We start from the raw sequence: 23,991 nt of genomic DNA, 5'->3' as shown, positions 1-23,991 counted from the left end.
TCCTCTTTTATTTTTTATATTTTGTGCCGCGCACTGCGGCCCCCGTCTACGCTCTATGTGCTAGACCCAGGTTCGCAAGCTTCGGGAAAGAGGCTGGAGGTTGAGAACACTCACGCAGAGACAGACTGACACACAGACCTTCAACCACTGGTACCAAAAGCCCTTCTTTATTAGCACCATGGAGGCTTAAATACACTGCAGTCAATGGCCAGCAGGTGAAAATCCCATCCTCTGATCCTCTAAGCTAGGCACAGCTTCCAGTAACTTTAATTAGAAGGTTCTAGGAGGGAGGAGCAGCTGAGGCCAGGACTCATTAGTCCCAACAATTTCGGATACTCTTTCTATTTTGATCAAATGAATATAGCATCAAATACTAAAAAGAAAAGAGATGTTTACAAGCAAGAAACAGAATGGTCCTACAACAGCAATGTGAGCAAGGCCGTAGCGCTAGTCATCGGCCAATAGCTCAGATTCGACCTCACTAACCGTCAGTGTAAGGTACTTTCTTTGCTCTTCCTTCCCTGAGGGTCCCTTCTGCCTAATGATGCCCTCAATTGGCAGCTTTGGGAAAGTGAGTTTCTGGGGCGTCTTCTTCAAAGCATATACAGAGGAGCAGTAGAAGATGTTGGTGGTGGTGGTGGTGGTGGTGGTGGTGGTGGTGGTGGTGGTGGTGGTGGTGGGTGGTGGTGTGTGAGAGAGGGGGAGGAACTTGGAGATCAGGAAGGAAAAGGCCATAAGTCAATATTCAATGAAAATATCCAAGGCTTGGGCATGATAGGACCACAGGAAAACCAGCAAACCACTCAAGCTGGAGACCCCTGTTGTTGAGGTCTGAGGACATGTTCACTGTGTCCTGCAACTTGAGTGTTCCTTGTCCTCTTAAATGTGCAGGACAATCTACACAGAACCCGAGGCTTATAGTATGGAAACTAAAGAGAAGAAGTGAATCTCCTCTCTAGACACACCCTTTAAATGCAGACTCCATAGAAGTTGTGTTAATCTCCTCTCTAGACACACCCTCTAAATGCAGACTCCATAGAAGTTGTGTTAGAATATGAAAGGGATGCCTGAGGCAGGGACCTGAAATATCCCACAAAGGCTCCTGTGTGGACGGCTTCATACTCTTAGTGGCAGTGTTTACAGCAGGGTTTTCGGGTTTATGGTTACTAGGGTGCTGACATTAAGAATTTAACACCAGTTGAAGCTATGGGTCTTTGGAAGCATGGCCTTTGGGCTCTATCATATCCCAGTTGCACCTTCCCCTACCTCCCCCCCCCTGCACCCCCCACTTCTTTGCCTCCTTCTCCTCCTCCTTCTTCTTGTAAGGTGTTGAATAGCTGTAACACCTTTCCCACAGACACCGCTAACTTCAGCAGAGGTAGAGAAACTACAGATCATGGCCTGAATTCTCTGAAACAACATACCACATTATCTGAAACCATATACCAAAATAACCTCTTCTATTTCCCCTGCTCTATCTCAGGCATTTTGTCATAGTGACAGAGAAACCGCTGATGTAGGCTGGCTGAAGTAGAGAAGGAAGGTTCTTCAAGAGAGAAACTCTCAGTAGGAGTCCCTAGGGCTAGGCAAGGGGCTTTTATACGGAAAAAAAGTAAGTCTTGAAAGAACTGGGTTTGTGCATGGGAACAGGATGAAAGGAAAGTATGTGATTTATGTTAGCAAAGCTGTGATAAAAATACATGCAATAGTAAGTTTAAGTGGACGGGTTTTAACTTACTGTGTTGAATAGCTATTTTCTATAGATTGAACCACTCCCTCCTGGAGGAAGGAGGGAAGCTCACAAGATTCAAGGAGCTCAAAAAGTTCCAAGTCCCAGCCTGCTTCTCCCTGACTTTTAAGAGCCTAGATAGCCCCTGGGATTAGAGAAAGCTCTTCAGAGGAGCTGCCTGCAGGGTGGGTAGGGAGCCCTAGGAATTTAGTTTTCAGGAACTACTAACCATGTGGTCTTTGGATTTGCTTAACACTGGAGCGGCCTTTGAGTGAACCATGCTCCTGTAAATAGCCCTCACCTCTCTTTCTATAAATAACTCCAGTGAACTTATTGGTTTAGTCTGATAAACCCAGCCTTGGGTGGCATGGTGTCTTTGGTTCATTATCAGTACCCTATCTGTAGTGAATAGGCATTCGTTTTTGCCTGCTCAGGGAAAGTCATGCAACACAAGGATGTACTGGCTGAACAGTAACTGTATTCAGGGACTCGAGGAGGAGAGAAGCTAGCCTGAAGCTCGCCTGATGAACAGATTTTGTTTTTCTGATAGATCCTAGAACATATTCAGTTCTGTCCATACTTTTAGGAAATGTAGCAGGAATCTCGATCTTCAATGTCGGGCTGGTCATAGAATTGGCTTAGTCATTTGGGGAGAATAACTCTTGCTATGTGTTGGGTCTGTCATCTGTTTGTCTGTCAGTTCTCATTTGCAAGTGTGGAGGCCTGACCTTGATGTCTACAGGCTTCCTCCATCTCTCTGTAACTTAAATACTATGGCAGAGTCTTTCAATCAAACATGGAACTTGCCCATTCAGCCATACAACCAAGCACCACACCAACCTAGCTTTCACGTCGGCACTAGGGATTGAAACGCTGGACTTCTTGTGTGTGTTCTTACTTGTTTCTCAAGATTGTATCTCACTAAGACTTGCCTTGGCTGGTTGTTGAACTCCTGGGCTCAAGGTTCAGGCCCTCAGGTAGCTGAGAACACAGACACAAACCACCAGAGCTTGGCATTTTCTTTGTTGCAAATCTCTTCTTTGGTGCATGGTACAAAGAGTTGAACTGTGGCACTCCTATGTGCTCAGCAAATATTCTACCATTGAGCTACACACCCAACCAGCCCTTGGACGTTTGGATACTTGTTAGCACCTCCCTCCTCCCCCCTTTTCTATTTCACATTTTATTTTCCTTTAATTCTTAAATCCTGCACAATTTACCTAAATACCTCACATTAGATGTTTTTGTTTTTCCTTTACAAAGATTCTTATGCATTTTAGGCCATGGAAGGATCCAGAATATTTGTCGGCCTTTTCCAGTTACCTGTCACATCTCGCCAGTATCCTTCCTTTGAAGATACAGCCAGAGAAGCATTGAGTGGCTCTTGCTGTGTGCCTGAGGAAAGTCCCATTTCCCTGGCCCCTGAGCACTAAGTGACAATAATAGGTTTCACTATTTCTTTTAGCAGAATGCTATAAACATCCTGTTTAACTTCCCACAGCCCACAAATTCATCAAACAAACTGTTGGAAAACGTAGGCTTGCATTTATGGTCTACCCAGCTTGTCCCTTTAGATGCTCCCAGTGATTGCCGCCATGCTTTGAAGCAGTGTGTGGCCCAACGTGCCCTTTTCTCCAGTTTTTGAGTGGTTACCTAGCTGTATGGCAAGGCTCAAATTTCGTTTCATGCCTTTGCTAAACACAAATGTCAGTGCTCATCAGATTTACTTTGTATGAATTTCTGCTTTTCTGAAATTATGGCTCATCTATCCTGTGTGTCTTCTTAAGTTCTCAGCCATCTTTAAAATACAGTTTTGAGGACGAGGCTTGGTAGTACATGGCTGTAACAGGCACACGTAGAACTGCCAATTCCGTATGTCACTATGTCACCGGCAATCAAGCACTATGGAACAAAACCCAATCTCACACACAAAACAAAATTTAGAAGACTTCATTTTTTTCAGCTTTCTCTATTTCTAGTAGGAGATTAGCTTTTCAAGGCCTGTTACGTGCTATTGGAAAGGAGAAGCCACAGTCAACAGTGAAATAATTCTAATTTTCATTTGAAATCGTTTATCGCTTGCAATTCTGGTTCATTAATAACTTTCCTGCATTTTTGCTTAATGTTGCTTAATGTCTGTTGATCTTATTTCCTTGCAGATTGCACATTGTGAATAAAGGAATATTGTCTTCTGCCTCGTATATTCTCATCGTGATGAACATTAATTAAAAGACAATTTGAAACATCCAGAAGTTGAAAAAGCCAGTCTTTGGGACATGATAAATATTCATCATAACACATTTCTTCCAGCTTTATCCGTGAAAATCCCTGTCTAATCCATATATCCTGTTATCTATTCAGATGTGTACCCTCTCCTCTCAGACCCCCTGCAAACTGTCTTTCTAAAACTCTGCAAGAGCACTGATGGAGCAGGCAGGCGGGAAACACATCTACAGCTGATGTCAATCTGTTTACAGAAAAAGGGGCTCTCGGCATTGTCTGGGAGCCCTTAAGTGTGAAATCCATCTGCGAATTTAGGACAATGAGAGGATTGTGTCTCATCAGAAACTTGCAAGACTCTTTCAATTAAGTAATAAGAGTGTTCTAATCCTGGATATCTTGTTTGCCCTGACTGTTTTGAAAATAAGAGCTGCATCTGTTTAGCTATTAGAGTATCCAAGCTTATTCCGTGCATGCGCATACACACACAAACACAATATACAAATATGCATGTCTATGTGTTTGTATAGTGTCATGTATGTATCATTTTAATGATTTTAATCTTTCTTCTGTGCATTTTTGATCACTTATAAAAGTATGCAGGCAATCCTGTACTTCGGTATTTAAGTCAGAAGAAATTTTGAAAATGGAGGAAAGTGTATGTCCTGGTTATCCTTAAATGGTAATTTGACAAAGTTTAGGGTCAACGGGAGGGAAGTCTCAATGAGAAATTGTCTAGTTCACACTGGCTGTGGTCATGCCTGTGAGGGGTTATCTGGATGCCATGGTTGAAATGGGAGGCCAGCTCACTGGAGGTGGCATCCTTCCCTAGGAAGTGGGGGGCTGCTCACTGGAGGTGACATCCCTCCCTAGGAAGGGGATTCTGAACTATGGGAGTAGGGAACCTGAGCTGGCCCTTGCTGCTTTGTCTTCCCTGTGATGAAGAACCTGGGGCTGTGGGCCCTTGCTATGGTATTTATCACAGCATGAGGAAAGGAGAGGAAGGCAGAGCGATTGACGAATCTGCTGCCCTGGGTGCCAGTGGCTTATGGACTTCGCCAAGAGTTTAGCTTTTATTCCAGAAAGACAGACCAGGGTAAGGCCATTCCCTGAAGAGTTGACAAGCACTCATGCATTAAGACAAGGCCAAGCACAGCTATACAGCTTCTGTAAATTCTCTCCTTTTATTCTTACCATTCATTCATTTTTATGGATTTAGATATTTAGGTATAGGTCTAGATGCCTCTCTAGGATATAATCTCCACCTCTGTGAGTTAAAAATTACTCTGAAGATATAGAAAAGTGGTTAAAGGTTTTTCCATTTACAAAATAAAGAATCTGGAAGTATCTGAAAAGTTAAAGGAACTTTTAATATTTTTCATAAAATTTATTTCATAAAATAAATACAAATTTAGCACATCTTTGATGATAACTTTAAAATATTAAAGATTTGTGTGCTTGGTTGCCTAAGAAGTTGATAATTCCTTAATGAAAAGAACCTAAAGTTTTCTCTCAAAAAATCCGTACTAGTATTTATGCCTAAACACTACCAAAGATATCTGTTTTCAAACTCAGTAAACACCCCTTCGTGTACCCCCAAATGGTTAATTCCAGTCCTGCATGTTAACCCAGTAGAATAAGGAGTTGCTTACAGGACCATCTCTAAATAAGAAAGGACAGTTTGTGTCCATTGTCTGGGGTCTACTAGCACAGCTGGTAGATGAGTCAGGAAACCGTACTTACTGTGTGTCAGGTTGAGACGTGGGGAGATGAACGCTGACAGGGCCGTTCTCAGCAATTTGTCTAGCTGGCCTTACTAAAACTGTTCTATGCACTGCCTTACCTCTATACACCGCCTTCTAGCAGGACAGTATGCTTTTATCATAAATATTAAAAATATATATTTTAAAAATTCTGACATTGACTTTTTTATATATGAAGACTTTATTTCAAATATATTTTACAGTTTGTGTGTAATTGGGATTCCTTCCCAGATTCTGAAATTTAATAATAAAGTGAACAGGTTTTGTACAAAATAGATGTGTACTTGGGCCCATTAATTACTACAGCTTTTCGGCTAGTTTAATGTATTTTCCTTTATCTGGAATGCATGCTGATTATGATGGTGTTGTAACATAGATTTTCATGGCTGAATATTGAACATTGTATATATAATAGGATAGAAGGATCATTCTAGGTCATGGTTGCTTGCATGTGTAAATAGTGGATTTGTGAATGTACAACTTTGTGTATTTGGATGTGACTGAAAAAATAATGGCACCTTGTGATCGGAGCTGAATTAGTTCATTCTTTGGGGCAAAAATAGCTTGCTAAGCAAATTAGTAGAGTAACACATTGTAGGCCAGATGTTCAGCCTGCTTAAGAAAATGTAACTATCTTACAGAACTCCCAGCAATACTATTTGCATAATAATCACAATGCTTATGAAACAGGTTTCCCCGCAAGCTTTTAGATTCCTTCATAAACTTTGGATTTTTTTCATAAACGATCCATCTAGACGTGAGACCCGGAACTGTTTTCTGTGTGTCTTTGCCTCTCTTGCTGTAGGAGGCTACAGTAACATGGTGAAGCTGGAGAAAGGACACTTACCAGTATAAATATGCCAACAATGATGGCATCTTTAATGCAAAACTTGACTGTCTGAATACTAAATGGAAGTGTTGAACTTAGAGAAATGGGAATCTTTTCCTTGGTGGCTGAGACTCTTGCAGTGCACAAGCCTTTGGCGGCACGGGGCAAGAGTCTCTATCTCATCCTTAGCCGTGGACATCATAACACTGGGGTCTCTAAACTGAACTGCTGTAGGATGCAGCTAAGGGAGCTTTATTTGGAAGAGAGGAAGGACAGTGAGTTTTCCTTAACAGCTCAGATTTTCCACACCTAAAATCTGATGAAGCTGCTTCCAGAGGGTCTGAGGGTGTGTCCAAACACAGCCCTTCCCAAGTCTAGGATGTATGTTATCTGTTTAGAACGATGTTTTGTAAACCTCATGTTGTTGTGCTTTATGTGTGTCTATGAAGTTTCTGATGCCCCTGCTGTCTGGAGTATCTGAAGCTTATTGCTTGGCTAAGTGAACTCATAGATGCTGAGAGAAGGGTTATTGCTGTAGTGATGTCTCCAATGTTCTCAAAGCCATTCATGTGAGAGAGACTAAGCATGTTCTCTGTCCGAGGTGTCAAGTATTCTGCAAAGGACTAATATCCGTGTGCAAACATGTCCGTGTGCAAACATGGTAGACAGCAATAAACACCATATTGCACATGCAAGAGAGAGGTAAGTGCAGTGGAAAAAGACAGCCCCTCTTTCCAAACCAAATAGGTAATGGTGTGGTGCTATCAGCATTTGGAGCTGAGCGATGGCAGCAGCTTGGTTAATGTCCCAGATTCTGATTGATGACATCTTGGATTGGGCCTGAGATTCTGCACTTCGAGTAGTTAGTTCAGCCTTTGCGACCTGCTCCTTTTAGTGACAGATGGCCTCCACGTGCGTTCTACAAACACTCACGGAAGGTTCTAGCTCACGTAACTGATTCTGCTTACAGACAAGTTCCCAAACCTAGCAGTAACTCAGGACCCTCAAAGGAAAGTGTGACCACACAGAACTATCAGGACCGAAAACACACAATGTTGGGAGCAAAAATGGCCCTTGGGGGGAAAAAGGGGTGTGTGTTTTTAACAACTTCATAATGAATCACCGACACTGGAGGCTAAGGTGTGTTCTAAGCAATTAAAACTGCACCTCACGGAGGGGAAAATCCTTCCTGGTTCTTAGTGTGTGTGAGCTGACATTAGGAAATGTGGCAGCCACACACTGGGAGAAGTGTAACCATGGGGTGTAAGAACAGCAGCCCTCACCCAGTGACGTGTCCTAGGAGACACTGAGAGTATTGTCTCTGAGTCAGTGACACAAGAGGGGACTCGGGGTGGATTCCTGCCCGGGTCCTGTCTTAGGATTGTCCACATTTAAGCATGAAGTCCATAGTTTTCAGTTCAGAGAGGGTCAGTGGCATGTTTACAGCAAGGGGGCAGGTTCTCCAGACTTCTCTTTGTCTCATAAATGAACAGTTACTCTTTCATAAATAAATTGTGCAGAGAAACGCAGTATAATAGATAAAGAACACATTTGCTGTTTTTATTGGTGCCTTGCACGGCAGTAATACTGAAAAAGGGAATGCAAAACAAAACAAAAAGAAATGAAAACAAAAACAGAAAAGCAAAAAACAGGTCAGTGGGAACCCACATCTTATTTTTGTTTTTTTTTCCCCAAGAGTACACAAACTCCTGTTTTATTTTTATTGTGGCATGAATGATAACATAAAACCAAAAAACATGAAAATATACAACTTATATTACACTATGTGTTATGAACAAAATAGAAATCTATAACTCTATGTTATATTTACACAATTTTTTTATTTTATTAAATTTCAAGTGAGATGGTAGTTTGCACATACTTTGTTTTAAGCTCCAGGCATTGATTGTCTCTTCTCTATTTTTTTTAATCATTAAAAAAAAAAAACAACCAAACAAAACGTTTTCACTTCTGAAATCCAAACTGTTAGAAAGACTAAGTGCGTTCAAGCCAGGGGAGCTGAATAAATACTGTTTCAGTGTACCAGTGACAGGCACACTGGGGCTTACAGGAACCATCAGTGGGAAACTCTACACATCACCTTCAACCTGCGGAACTTCAAAATTAAATACTGTATAAACCTGGCTAGAGAAATGCCTATGCCCTACAACACAGAGAAAGCTCAGCCACTTTAAGTGGGTTTAGATTTTTTTTCTTTCAAACCTTGTGAAGTTGTATTTTCACTTGATAGACAAATATTTTATAAACCTGTCTGTAAATATACAGTTATTACAATTCAATAATTTACCCTTTAGAGTAAGGAAAGTATAATTATTTCTTATGTTTTTGAATGAAATAGAAGAGGATTCCTCTGAGAACAGGATCAGCTTCTGCATTAAGAAAATATCTGGAAATGGACCATTAAATGGTAAAGATAATTTCCTTTAGGTGAACTAAGTTAACTGTACTTTAGAAATCAAATATATGAAGTGACCTCATTAAAGAACATTTTACACTTTTAATATTCATTCCCTATGGGAAGATTTAGTTTCAACCATGATAAATATGTTTATTGGGAGGTGTTTTGCACAAAGGTAATTCTTAGCTAGATATTAAATGAACTTTCAAAGTTCACTTAACTAATCTGAATAAAAATATACTAATGCATTAGGGGGTGGGGAGGTGTACGCACACATGGGCCTGTGTTTCTCCTGGTTGTAGTAACTAGCTAAATTATCATTAACTTACAAACAACTTTAACCCATTTTTTTCTGGTAAATATTTTTCTTAGATTTATATCAAACAGGATGATATTTAGAGGTACCAATTACAAATATAAAAAGGAGAAACTGGCAGTATTATTCTTCAGTGTTGTTATAAATGTTGGGATGCTGAGAAAAGGTGGGGGTGTGGCTTGAACAGAGAGGTAGGGGAGGAGGAAAGATGCAGTTCGCTAACTTGGACCTTTTCATTCAGTCTTATTTCCTATACCATGTCTTATTTGGTCATTGTGTGGCATAGACAAGAACAAAAGGTTTTAGGATCCTTCACAAGAATCATCACCCAATCAAAGGCCCAAAGGGCAAAATTTTAACACAGTTATGTTGCTATTAAAAGCACCTTTTTTTTTCCCCTCAAGTGACTTCAGTGCACTTTAGACACGAATAGAATTACTTTTGTTTTTGTTGGTTTTGTTGGGCAAAGCAAACTCAACATCCACTGAAGAAAATGTCAGAACAGACCATGACGGGACATTACAGACTTGCTTTGTGGTTTTGCCTGGGCACAATTCAATCATGGACTTAAACTCAACTAACCTGGAGAGGTTTGGCAGCTGTAGGTCACCATGAACAATTTGTTTTCCCTTCAAACAAAACAAATGCAAACCAAAGAGAGAGTTTGTTCAGATAGCGCTTGGTTGGGATGGATTTGGGCCATGGATGCCTTCAGTAGCATCTACCTGGAGCTAAAACAAAGTATTCTTGTTGCCCAAGGTCAGGAAATGAAAAGCAAGCTTGTCTAGAATGTGCTGTGGAACAGGAACGCAGCACGCGGAGGTGGAGAACCCACATCAGTCAGGAGGGTTTGTTAACAGACACAGAGAAACAATATTTTTTATAAACCTGTATTCACATTGTACGTTATAATGGCAGAAAAACAAATGTCCATTTTTCTCTTATTCAGAGTGCTTCAAAACAAAACAAAATCAAAAAGTTGGCTCTAGATAATTGGCAATTAAATAACTAAAATGAGAGAAAAGAGCATAAGTTAATTAAGATTGAACACGATCCTCCTCCTAATTCACCCCTTTGTATTAAACACCAGAACTGATGCTACTGGGGCTAAAACTGTTAACACAGAGGAAGTTATGGGTGGAGAAGCAAGTGTGTGGGTGAGTATGTGTGTGTCATATGCACACACACATGCATGGGTGTACATGTGTGTATGAGCTGGAAATAGATATTAGTTTTAAATACCTAACAGCTTACTGGCTGTGCTTCCAAATCAGAGCAGAATAAAATAGGGAGAAATAAAATAAATTATACATAATTTACTAATCTGGGAACAGCTGACCATTATTATTATTAATATTATTACTATTATTATTATTATTTTATCATCATTTTACAACACTAGCAAAAAAGAGGCAATTCAAAGGAAAATACAGTCATTTAAAAAAAAAACAAAAACAAACCACAAACAGAAAATAGAACCAAACCTCTGACATGCAGGTATGATCAGCTCCTCCAAGCAAAACTCCAGAGCAAGACTTTTGAGAGAGAGAAAAACAAAAAGAATTTTTTCTTTTTCTTTGCCTATTCATTATGTATGAAAATCAAACTTGAGGGCGGTGTTTGGTGGGGCAGAATGAGAGCAAGAGGGAACACTGTCCCATACTCGGTCGCTGACTACAGCGCTACCAAGGGGGAGTGGCCTGGAGTGACTCTGTGTTCGGTGCAGGCCCTACCCGTCTTGGCCTTTGGGTTGGCGATGTCAGAGCCAGCAGCTGTTGCTCTGAGCATGGGCTCTGCTGACACCAGCATTGATCTTTAGCCGAATCAAGAGTCAGAGTGAAGGACCAGACAGTGGTAAGGGGCTCTGCGTCCAGCCAGGCTCCACTTTGTGGTGCGGTAGTGAATTTTAACCAAATCCTGGGATCTTAGGGCATGAAATACACATGGCCCCCATTTGTGAATACAGTCTCTGACCTCATTGCAGGGAGAGATGGAAAAAAAAAATCTTATAGAGCAGTTCTGTTTCCCAAACAGCGAAGGGTGGAATGGTGGAGACACAAGCTAATTCTGTATTTCTGAAAAATGGCCAAATATAGTAGGTCAAAACAATGATTGTTTTTCTCAAAGTTTCAACAGGAAACACACACATACACACACGTTACTAAGTAGCATACATTAAAAGAAGCAAATTGTCCAGGGAGAAGGGACCTCAGGAAGCATTTGACTGGTAGCTTCCATGTTGGCCAATCACCTCTCTATGACACAGGGCCACCAGGTCCACCCAGTAATAAGCACACTAGAAACTGAAAAATAGAATTTCTGAGCCCTACGCTTAGTTCCACTGTCACTGGCCGGGCAAAGCCAAGGGCAAGGTTGCTTCTAGACCACTTGCTTAGGAGGGCTGGGATTCCATTCCCAAAAGTGGGTTTTGCTCACAATGGCCCAACATTATTCCCTAATAGGAATGTAGCTAATGTACCATGATCACACATACACACACAGAAATCCAAGATCAGAAAATATTTTTTTTTCTCTAAATTTCTATGTTTCTCTCTCTCTCTCTCTCTTTTCACCTGAGAACGGCACCTACAGTTTCCATTAAAAAAAAAAAAAAACCAATCTCACCAGTTGCTGGTGTATCAGCTCTTTCCGGGGACCGTCTAAGATTTAACACTGTCCCCACGGACGAAGGAGCAGGAGTAAGGAAGGACTTAGAAAAGGAAGTTGGTGATCGCTTCAGGATGGATTTGGCACTTGCTCCAAGATGTAGTGTTGTGTGCAAGAGCTAGAGGTCTCAAAAGCAAACGGTTGCTGACGCTGGGGCACAGACGCAAGGAAGGCAAAACCAGGCTCTTTTTCTCCTCTCTCCCCACCCTCGCACACAGGCCTCCATCTTTAGAGCAGAGAGATGCAGAGGGTAGAGGGCTCGAAGGCCCCGTTCCCTCCTTCTGTCAGGTGCAAGACGACAATCACAAAGGAGAAGAAAGCAAAGAAAAGGTAAAAGGAAACCCCAGAACCATTCCCCCCAACAAAACAAAACAAAACGTATTTCTTTTTAAAAATTGTAGCACAAAACAACGAAACACATTCACAAGCCACTTGTTGGCACTGTGTACCTGAGTGAGAATTTCTAGTTATAGAACAAACAGCCATAAAGTTTATTAAAAAAAAAAAAAAGTTGGCGGGCGAGACTTCAGTGCTGGGTTTAGCAGCTGAGTTACTGGCTTTGTTTTACCATAGCTTATTTCAATCTCTCGTGGTTGATGTTGTCTGCTTGAAACATTTTTTTTTCCTTTCCGAGCCTTTTGAGGCTGAGGTCTATTTGTCAGCTGATGTCCCAACTATTTAAGACTAACAGTTAAAATAACAGTCAGTGTACGAGAAAGTTAATGTGCTTGGCCACTGGTAAGGATGGGCCAGCTAGGGCTTCGTTAAGTCCTCAGCTCACCGCAGTCTGTGGGCCCTTATCAGTTGGCTTGTCCTGCAATATGGTTTTCGCTGTCACTCCCATAATCTACGTCGGGGTCATCTTCCTCCTCATCATACTCGTCATAAATCTCCCCGTTGATGTCCTCGGCCTGGATTTCCTCTTTGATGTGAGGCTCCTCCCCCTTCACCCCGTACGTGCTCTGAATCACGGGCAGCCCTGGCTCCGGGCTGCTGGACACACTCGAGTGCTCCGAGGGCAGGTGAGGAGAGGGCATTCCTGCCATGGTGATGGCTCCAGGGTACACAACTCCAGCAGTAGCGATGGGAATCTGTGCTTGTTGCCTGTCGCAGAGAGAGAAGGTGAGTGTGCACAGGACGTCTCGGCTTCCCTGTGGCTCAGCGCTACCCTAACTGGAACCAGCATCTACCCAATCATGGGACACGCTGAAATGGCATCCAACGTTTATTCTAATGCCTTACCTGCCTGCATCGGGCTTCATAGAATAGGAGGCATTTAGTTGAATTACCCCTTGATAATTAAAATAATCCTAATTTTTTTATTATTAGGAAAAAAATATGACACAGAAAGATTAAGCCAAATTACCCAAGAGTTTGCCTCCCAGTTCACTTGCCTCATTATGACAAATGGAAGGAGGTTTTGTTTGCTTTTCCTATAATGGAGCCTAAAAATAGTTCAAGCACAATGGACAAAATCTCTAAACTGTTTAGAACTTTCAAAATAATGCCATGGTCCCCAAAACATGGGAGGGTAATGCTATCATGTTATCTAACTATTGTGTGAAACCGTGTGGGCCCTTTTGGGGTAAGAGGCAGAGCCCCCGCTTAAAGACATACCACCCTAGAAATTGCCTATGGTTCCACGCTTGTTTCCAAATCCTGCTGTCCCACTTGAGATTCTTTAAAACATTTTAGCCTGGGGACTCTGTCTTCTTGGTTTTGCACTATACCGTAGTGATTAATTTAGCTGCCCCTGGTAGGATGGGATATACAGGTATTTGGCTGGGCAATTCATTTACTCACTCACTCATTTCCTATACACCCCAGAAGCGTGGGCCTCCCAGAGCCTTGCCCAGAACACACGGACTCTGCAGGGTCCGTGGCAGGTATGAGCTCCTTTCTTTTATTATTCAGCCACCTTCTGCATATACCCAGAGTGGCATTTAGTATCTTAAGTTCTCCTGATCTTACTGTTTTAAGTATGAATGACTTTATTCCCATGTAGTTTGAGAATTCTGCAGGGCTGCTAAAGGCAGTGTGTAGGATCACTGTGCACGGCCTCGCTATGGAAAGCAGAGGAGGGCATCCTAGGGTTCTCAGTTCAGGATGAACTCTCCTGTGCATGACCTTGCTGTTTCCTAAATGTAATCTCTACTGTCGTGTGTGTGTGTGTGTGTGTGTGTGTGTGTGTGTGTGTGTGAGAGAGAGAGAGAGAGAGAGAAAGAGAGAGAGAGAGAGAGAGAGAGAGAGAGAGAGAGAGAGAGAGAGAGAGAGAGACTCTACACTAGTCAGACACAAGTGCTTCTTTTTGGAGCTACTGTAAGGTTGTGCTCTATCGACTAAACTGCCAGTGGTGAGATTTATCACGGCCAACTGCTGGAAATCACGGACACCAGCCAGGAAGAGAACTGGCAAGATCTAGTCCTGCGTGCTCTAAGTTTGTAACATCAGACATCAGGACTACATTTATTATTGACTCTGCTTTCAAATAACTTGTGAATACAACTCAGGAGAGCAGGCAGCTCGCAGAGGACGCCCCTCCACATACAAACTTAGAAATACATCTGTCTGTAGTTATGTTATATGCGTTTTCAGGGCTACACACAGGGCTGGAAGAGACTGCAGGTTCCTGATGTATGATTCTCCTCTGTAGGCTTTGAATATGTTTTTATTACCACTGGTTAATAAAGAAGCTGCTTTGGCCTATGGCAGGGCAGAATATAGCCAGGCTGGGAGAGATATATAGAGAGAATAGGTGGAGCCAGGGAGACACCATGCAGCTGCTGAAGGAGAAAGATGCAAGCTGCCAGCCAGAACCTTACTGGTAATTCACAACCTCGTGGTGATTCACAGATTAATAGAAATGGGTTAATTTAAGATGTAAGAGTTAGTTAATAAGAAGCCAAACCATTGGCCAAACAGTGTTGTAATTAATATAGTTTCTGTGTGCTTATTTGGTTCTGGGTGTCCAGGAAACCAATGAGCAGTCTCCACCTACAGGTTCCTTTTCAAAAGGTTCCTTTGCAAGTAAGCAGCCGGGGTGGGGGATGGGGATATTCCCTTGGACAATGGGAAGTTGGCACTATGCGATACAGGGCCTGAATGCAGTTCTCATACCCAACGTTGAAGTACTGTCGCATTTCCTGCCTCCGGTTCCTCATGATGGCCTTGTACTCCCCGATGCGCAGCTTCTTGCCGTCCACCAGGCACGTGCGCTTCGGCCTGGGCTTGTACTTATAATCTGGGTACTTCTCCAGGTGCTGCTTGCTGAGGCGGGCCTGTTCTTCATAGTATGGCTGTTTCTCGAGGTTGGTCATCGCTTTCCAGCGAGATCCTGTGGAGACAAGAGTGTTAGGGATGCCAGTGTGCAGTGCTTCTAAGAATCCTAAAAAAAGAGACAGCACAGCGAACAAGAAAGAAATGGAGAAAAAAGTTGGACAAATTCCAGAACTACATAAACATGTTTCTGATTAGCAAGATCAACTTGAAAGGCGAGATTTTCACAAGAGCAGAGGTGTCTGCAAGGAAATTATGCACCCAAAGACATGAGCACTGGGCAATGTCTTATTTTTGACTTGAATGAACAGTTTAACTAAACTTTCTTATTATGCACTCAGAAGCTCAAGAATTTTATCTGATGCAGTTAAATTGCTAAAAGCTCCATGTGAATTCATCGCATCTTGTGAATCTGTAACTCACTGAGTCGTTGCGTATTTCTTTGTGGAGGGCACATTGCTTGTCACCAAGGTTCACGAATCACATGCTTTCAGAAGTCATGTGTGTCAAAAACACTGTGCTTAGAAGATGAACTCCTCTAAATAGGTCCCTGGGAGTGAGGTTATAATGAGGAGTTGGACTGGGGGTTGCTATGTGAAAGAACTGCGGACAGGATGATGGCCATCTCAGGTCCTGGGATGGCTCTTCTCATCAGCCAAGCCAGACTCACATGGCGGATGGAGAGAACTGGCACCTGCAAGTTGCTCTCTCTCCTGCACGTGTGAGTCCCCGGGTTCACACAATAAGCTACAACCTTTTAAAGACTGTTCTGCCACCTTGCACTATCATCTCCCATAGTCCTGTAAGGTAGACAACCTTCCTACCTGTGTTCATAAAGGAGAGAATTGATTTCCACACACATGAAATCACCTACCCAACACCATGCACCTACAGATAGGCCTCAAAAGTGTGTGTTCTTACACACATTTGTGCACATGCTCCATGATCTAGCAGACACTACAAGCAGCATAACAAATATTCACAGAGTTAAACTTTGAATTGACAGCTCTTAAAAGGAAACCTGCCTAGTCTCAAGATAACCAACATTACAAACATTGAACGCATTTTCCCCTTTTCCTTATTCTGTGTTGAATCTAACATGGATTTAGAGGGAAGAGAAAACAAGTTTGAAGCTTTACTAAATATGGAATTTGATAATTCTTGGTTTCGGGTTTAGATGGGTTGGATACTTTGGTTCTGTTAGTATGGCCGAAAATGCAGGTGCTGGAATTGCTGTAGTCTTAAGCCAAAGTTTAAAATCTTAGAGCAGGTGAGGTATGCTGCTCTGAAAGACAATTAGCTCAACCTGAGTCAAATGCCTGAGCCCTCCAAATCGAAACATAGGAGCTGCCTACAGCTACAGATAGTGAACAGTCTCATCTCTGCGCCAAGACTCAGCTTGGAATTCCATCATCATTGTGTGACATGACCAAGAAGGGAAAGCTAATCTGACTAGTGTAGATCTGACTCGAAAATGTGAGGTGCTTAAAGGCAGCCTCTCTGAGGTGGTGGAAAGCAGATACAGTCACTGGGTGGAGGTCGGTAGGTAAGGGTGGGCAAGACGAAAAGGTAGGAAGAACACAAGACCCTATTTCCTGCTACTCGATGGCCCGTGTCCCTCAAGTAGAACCATCACCCCAATAATTATGATAAAGTCTCTCCATCTCAAGTCTATCATGACAGCCACAGAAGGGCCCTTCTTTCCCTTGGGCATCATCTAGAGGAGAGATTAGAACCAGGCGGAATCATGGGAGTCAGGTGAGGCCAGGACATTGTTGAGCATCTTCCCCTAGGAGTACAGAAGAGGTACACACGCCACATGATGGGGTGGACAGGGAAGGCTCTCCTATGAGAGCACCAGCCAACCTGGCAGCAGTGTTTTAGCTCCCCAGACGCCATCCAGAGAGCTTCTTTGGTTTCATTTTACCCAAGTAGAAACTCGGTTTAGCAGAGTTCCTTGTTTTCCAAAACTCATGCTTGAGCATTTCCAGTGTGGTCAGGCCATAGGACTGTAAGTTCAGCCCTAAACTCTATGCCATGTTACACACTAGAACAGTGCTTCTTAACCTTCCTAATGCTGCAGCCCCTTAATGCAGTTCCTCTTGGTGATCCACAACCATAAAATTATTTCATTGCTACTTTATACTTGCAATTTTGCTATTGTTTTGAATTGTAATGTAAATGTCTGATATGCAGGTTATCTGAGGGTCACAACCTACAGGGTGAGAACCCCTGATTTGGAGGGACTTTCCTATTAGTATGCTGCTTCCGGTGTCATCACGAAAACAGACAATATTAAGATACTATTAAAGGAGATCAATTCTTTACATGGCATTTCTCGCCTTGATGTAGAGCAGCTTTCAAGCCACAGATCAGTTTACAAGGGTCAGTTTACCAGAAACAGCCCCCTGGAAAGTAGAAATACAATGTAAATCATGGGTCTAGGGCCGTTGACTTAGAGCAAATCCTACTACCTTCTCTGAAAACTGAATAAAGAAATAAAGGAATTTAATTAAGTTACAAGGTATTGAAGATTCTTCTAAGATTTTCTCTAAAACATCTCAAAGGAAAGAAAATGCTAGTTCCCGAAGGCAACCTATTTGGGGTTGACAGCCATTGTTACATTTCCTACCATGAGCATAATGCTGGGTTGGTAGGTTGAGAATTAAAACTCCCTGTTTTAACTTCTGACAGTATCTTTCCTCTAAGAATACAGAGCCTTAAGCTATATCCTAAAATAGGGCCACATAGTAATTACAAATACAAATATGTTTTGCTTTTAGAGACAGTACTCTCCAGGTAGCTGAGACAGGTCCAGTCTTTCTGATTTAATATTCTAAGTTCTGGGATTACAGGTTCTGAATGGCCCCAATACTCAGCTTACAGATTTATTTATTCATAATCCCGAACTATGATACTCAAGTACCAACAGGGATGCAGTGGCCCAACTCCATCCTGGGGCCAGGCAGTCTCAGTTTGGAGGCAAATCCAGTTGAAATCTTTAGTAATTCCTCTGGGTGAGGATAGCCAGCTGGTAAGTTGGTTTTGGTCTCAGTGGCTCCCCAGTGACAAGAGCAACTGACTACAGATCCTGCAAATACTGAGGATGGTGGCAAAGACACTGTGGTAGAATGTCCCCTTCCCCCCAAAAGATGAAAACAGTTACTGGGCTTGTGCCTACAGCCATGGCCAATGAGGAAGTGGCTTGCTGCAGACTGTTTGCAATGAAAATAAATAGGCTATTGGGAATTCCTCGTCATAACAAAAGAGTAACTTACAACAGAAAAATATTTGATGCAAATAAATAGGTTATTGGGAATGCCTCCTCCTAACAAAAGAGTGAGTTACAATGAAAATATGTGATGCTCAAAGTAAGAGAAAATAAGGAGCCTTCACTGTTCCCCCCAAATCTTCCGAGTCTGGCAGTCTGCTCTAAGGCTGCCTCTGCGCTGAGCAGCTATGTCATCTCCATGGGGCATGTAATGAATTTGCACATTTTACTCCGACTACTGTATGTCTAATCAGAAAAAGATGTCCCCCAGTCCCTGATCTCGCGCCAAACAGTAAAAGGTGATTCCGTATGTTAACAATTTCAGCAGAATGGCTTATTAAAACCAGATTTTAGGGTATTATAAAATGCTTAGAAGCCCTTTAAAATGTCAACCAGGATCCCCAGAGACTACGTAAAATGTCAACCCAGCTCAAGCGCCTGTTTTAAGCAGAATGAATTAGCAGCATGCTGTCGGAGGCTGTTATCCAAAACAATCAGTAAAGAGAAAAACATCAAGCCTTCTTTGTACTTTTATATGAAATAGGCCATTCAGAACCATCTTGTGGCTATTTGAAGATTTTATATTTATTTAGAAGTAGGACCAACTATTAAGGCCCCAAGCATTTCAGTGTTGAGTTTCTGTGTGACTATACATGCTATATGTTTAATTAAAATGGCTTTGTCAGTAAGTCTTGGGCTGGAACTGTCATCTGTGTAGACTATAAAGACCGAGATTGTAGGGCAACTCTCCCCTTCAGTCAGAAACGGATTCTCCTAGCCAGTTAGCACTTCACCATAAAGACTCTCTGTCATTTTCTAGAAAAATGATTATCTTTAAAAAAAATCAGAAACATTTTGTTTGTGTTTGCATGCGTGCTTGCGCGTGCATGTGTGCTTATGTATGTGTGTGTGCACATGTGAGTGTGGTTGATCATGGAGACCAGATAAGGGTTTTGCATACTCTGTACCTGCAGCTACAAGAGGTTGTGAGCTTCTTTTCTTGCATGCTGAAAACCTAAGTTAGGCAGCAAGTGTTCTTAACATGGAGCCATCTCCCCTTGGTCAGGAAGCCGCTCCAAACCCTCTACTCTTCTGTCTAGAGTACAGTTTTAACCGGTGGGGTGGGCTTAGCACTGAGCTCACATGTCACGTGGTTCCTGATAAAGCAGGTGTGACATGTTCAAATTCAGGGAATTCCTCCAGACATGGTGGCACACTCCTTTAATTCTAGCATTTGGGAGTGAGAGACAGGCATATCTCCATGAGTTCGAGGCCAGTCTGGTCTATATAATGAGGACCGGTCTTAAAAAATTTTGGAAATTTGTCATTTGGGTAACTCATGATGAGAAGAGAATGAGAAGAGAATAAAGTCATTAAAGGAGCTGTAGATCATCAATGGTAGAGACATTAGAGAAACCTGTTCCCCTTCATTGCATCCAGCATTTTACTTTGTACAAATTTATGTTTTTAAACAGAGAAATCGTGTTTCTGCAACTGGACTCCTGTTCTAATCTTTCAGAAAACATTTATATATTTGATGTGGGAAGGTCATCTGTTTATCTGTTGCTTTCATGGTTAATTAATAAAGAAACGGCTTGGCCTGATAGGTCAGAACATAGGTGGGTGGAGGGAAGTTGCTGCTTTTTTAAAGGGAGAGAGACCACGCCCCAATGGCTCGGTATCTCACCGGCTATTGGCTGAAGGAGCAGAAGGAGCTCCCGCAACATGTATTCATCTGAAAACTATTTCAGAAGAAAACACCAACACACATGCATGATGAAGTGCGTGTGTTTCTATGTGGTCTGATGGCATTGCATGAGCACCTTGTGACCTGGGTGGCATATGCCGCCTTTGTTGAGAATATGGGAGTATAAAAATAAAAGGGTGCATTCACTTACTGCTTGTAGGCTATCAGCTTTTTAATGCACAAGCAAAGGTATTTCTTTGTAATGCACGTGTAATTCTAAGAGTATCATCGATTTTAATAAAACCTATATAGTTTATGCATGTGCTACTTCTTATTTTCAAGTTTTTTTTTTTTTGGATAGAGCTGGGTGTTTTCGTTCTGAACTCTAATTTTAAGAGAACAGACAATGCAAACTCTGCCTTGCTGCCCTAGTGTGTCACGCTACTTGGAAATGAAGATGAGGAGAATGATAAAAGCATGGTGATGACAAGGTCAACAGACAAATGCAGAATGGAACTTTCCCCTCCCTTTGGCTTTGTCTGGCTCCTGTCTGCAGTAAGTCTATATTCTGTGCCTTTCTTCCCTCCCTCCCTCCCTCCCTCCCTCCCTCCCTCCCTCCCTCCCTCCCTCCCTTCCTCCCTCCCTTCCTCCCTCCCTCTCCATCTTCTCTGCTTTTGCTTTGGGGGGTAAATGTGTGCCTTGTCTTCCGGTACGCTGGGGGCTCTACCTGTAAGTAAAACTTCTTTTCAGTTAAGCTCAGAGTTATGCTACATCCCTAAGAGTTACCAAGAGCAGCTTTTGCCCACAGGGTTATTGAGCATAAAGGAATGGATATGCTAGCTCTCAGGTTTTGATTAACCAACCTGTAGCTTCTCCCTCTCCTTCTGCCAGCACTCCATGCATGCTAAACAAAACTCTAAAATTAGTATCCTTCTACAAAGGAGCACAAGAGAGGGCTGAGGCCTGCATGACTAGTTCACAGGGACATGAAGAACAGAGGTCATCGCCAACAATGGATGGCTCATCTGAAAGCAACACATCCTCTGTCATAAATCTTAAAGCAGGGAGGACAGTGCAGTAATGGGCGTGGCCGCTCCTCGGGGCACTACAAACTGGGCACGTGTCTCGTTGAACACGGATACTCTGTTGTTCACAGCACCCTCAGTAATGGTGCTAATTTTCTGGAGAAGCAGCCTGCCTTCCACACCCAGTATCTTTCCCCCATAACATGAGACTACCACACATCTATTGGCGTCCACTCGGGCCTCCACGCTCTCCTTACCCAGTATCTTGCTGATGTTGGAATTGTGCATGTCAGGAAAAGCCTGAAGGATTTTCCTCCGTTCATCTTTTGCCCACACCATGAAGGCATTCATAGGACGCTTTATGTGGGGCTCGTTGCTACCACGTCCCCTCGATTCCCTGTAAATTCTTGACTCCGACACTCCGGCACTTCCTAGAAACAGGGAACATCAGCACGTATGTCAGTGTTGAGATGCTGGCACCATTCTTCCCTCATGACTGTTTTCTTAGTCTATTAAAATATCTGAAAACAAAAAGTACTTCTGATAACGGGACTCCCAGTTCCTAAGGCAGATGCTCGCTTATGAAGTGTCTGTGATAAGCCTGCGGCAGCAAATGTGTATTTTTAACCCATTTCTCATTACTTCTTGGGCTTTCAAAGGACTATGGACAGTTTGAGCATTTACCAAAGAGCCCTGGGGAAGCTGGGACAAATCACTGTTTTGGATTCTTTGGGTTTATCAGTATGGTAGAAATAGTATCGATGTAAAAAATCTGATCAAACCACTGAACTCCCAGGGCTGTGGCATGCTGGGTTAGAAACGGCTATCCCAAGACTGTGAGAACCTGAAGTAATTGTACCTCCCTTTTGTCTCCGAGGACACATTAGTAAGAACATGCTATGTAGAACTCTGACCAAAACAATATAAAGATCTTCCTTTAATGTGATTAGTCTTTCCATCTATCTATCTATCTATCTATCTATCTATCTATCTATCTATCATCTATCTATCTATCTATCTATCTATCTATCTATCTATACACACACACACACACACACACACACACACACACACACACACACATTCAATCTATCCTGCCTATAAAAGGCAATTGATAGTTGCAGGAGAAAGAACCCATTAATCAGTATGTTACTACTTGTTCTTAGGTTTTCTGTCATTTGTAAGGTAGGAGAAAATCATATATTTCACTGAGTGTTTTCTTCTAACATGTTATCAAAAACCCAATTAATGGTTGTATTTAGATATCAAGGGTCATTGATGATAAGATCACGCTGAACCTCAGGAAGCTACAATCTCCCTTCTCTGGCCTTATGTGACTTCATAAAGCATCTCTGGCAGAGCAGCTCACAGCTTGGAAGCCAAGATGCTGGGGCTTAGGTGCTGAGAGCAAGGGGAGCCAGAAACATGGCATCTGAAGCTATGTCTCCACTGTTGTCATTATTACACACACATACACACACACACACACACACACAGCATAAAACTTAGATTCTGGGAGTTTCTAGACCTTATGCCCCCAAGAAAATCGTGTCTTTCTTTTGAAATTCCCTCCTATCCATCTGTATACCTTAATCTGAAGAATCAGTAAACAATCCATCAATACTGCCTCACAGGATTGGTAAATTAAAAACAGCAGCAGCAAAAAAGCATCTCTCTAGGTAGCAAGGTTCGTGGTTCCTCATTTATCTTGTGCTTTCTTGCTCGATGTAGACTGGAAGCCACTTTGCATACGAGCACCACTCAATCAGACAATGGCAACACAAGCTTTGCTGTTGTAACATTCATTGCTGGAGTATATTTTATCGTGCAAGCATAACTTAAAATTGATGGAATGTGTTACGACCAATAATTGCCTCTTGATTGACAGGCGGCAGTGCTAATGCACAACATCATCTTTCTGAAATGGGTTTGTAACTAAAGGATGAGCAGATGCACATCTGCCACTTCCAGTTCTTACACCTTACAGCAACAGAAGCCACGGGAGCGGCAGTGAGGGACTTTGTCAACCCTAAACAGGCTCTGTGTGTGTACGCCAGCCAGGTTTATTATTCTCCCCGGTGCTCCAGCAAGATGCAGATGGAAATGGCTGTTAAGATGTTGTTCATCCCGGTGCCCCAACTGCACAGGTTCAGTTTTGGTGGGATCACAAAGGCTTCAAGGTTGCCTGGCTTTTGACTGGTGAAAACCTTGATAACCAGAGAAGTGTGTGTGTGTGTGTGTGTTGGGGAGTCTCTAGGACTCCCCCTCTTCTGTAGTCCGGTTTCAATGGTTTGCTGAGTTTTTTTGCAGCCTTCAGCATGGACAGGAAACCCAGTTGGGGTCCTGTATAAGAGCAGCTACACTTTCTTCTTAATGCTCTCTTGGTTTGGATATCTGGCTGCTGGCTGGGATGTTTGAAGTGACACAAACTTGGTATAGGAGGGGAGTGTGGACTTCCCCAGATGGAGGGCCATTAAATGTGGTCTAGGGGCGGACTTAGAGTAATGTCTGTCAGTGTGAGAACAGTGTGTTGGGGAGGGCTTCGAATGCAAGGAGAATGCCCAGGACGTGTGCGCTTTACCATAGACTTTACTGGTAAAGCAAGCTGCAAAAGAAGCTGATAGACATGTAGTTCTACAAAGTTTGGTGCACAGGAGGTAAGGAGGTGAGAGGCAGAGTGGCTGTTGGGCGAGAGTATTTGCTTTGGAATTATATCATCTTAGACCTAAGTCCTGCCCTGGCACTTATGGGAAATGACTCCAAACTGCTAGGGTCAATCTCTTTGACTA

General features: G+C 42.6%; 1 protein-coding gene across 16 annotated transcripts in view; it reads right to left on the bottom strand.

The window, feature by feature from the left end:
• Positions 1-10,855: 10,855 nt before the first annotated feature.
• Sox5 (SRY-box transcription factor 5) overlaps positions 10,856-23,991 on the bottom strand; it is a 998,560-nt gene continuing 985,424 nt past the window's right edge. For all 16 annotated transcript variants that reach the window (XM_075982319.1, XM_075982312.1, XM_075982308.1 and 13 more), the window contains 3 exons: positions 21,460-21,633; positions 15,061-15,277; positions 10,856-13,047 (listed from right to left, as the gene is read on the bottom strand). In XM_075982319.1, the coding sequence (XP_075838434.1) occupies positions 12,744-13,047; positions 15,061-15,277; positions 21,460-21,633 (695 nt within the window). In that variant the 3' untranslated portion in view covers positions 10,856-12,743. The remainder of the gene's footprint in view (positions 13,048-15,060; positions 15,278-21,459; positions 21,634-23,991) is intronic.

This window comes from Microtus pennsylvanicus, chromosome 8, assembly GCF_037038515.1.
Source record: "Microtus pennsylvanicus isolate mMicPen1 chromosome 8, mMicPen1.hap1, whole genome shotgun sequence".
Lineage (NCBI taxonomy): Eukaryota > Metazoa > Chordata > Mammalia > Rodentia > Cricetidae > Microtus > Microtus pennsylvanicus.
Note: the sequence above shows the minus strand (reverse complement) of the source record. Positions and strands in the feature narration are given on the sequence as shown.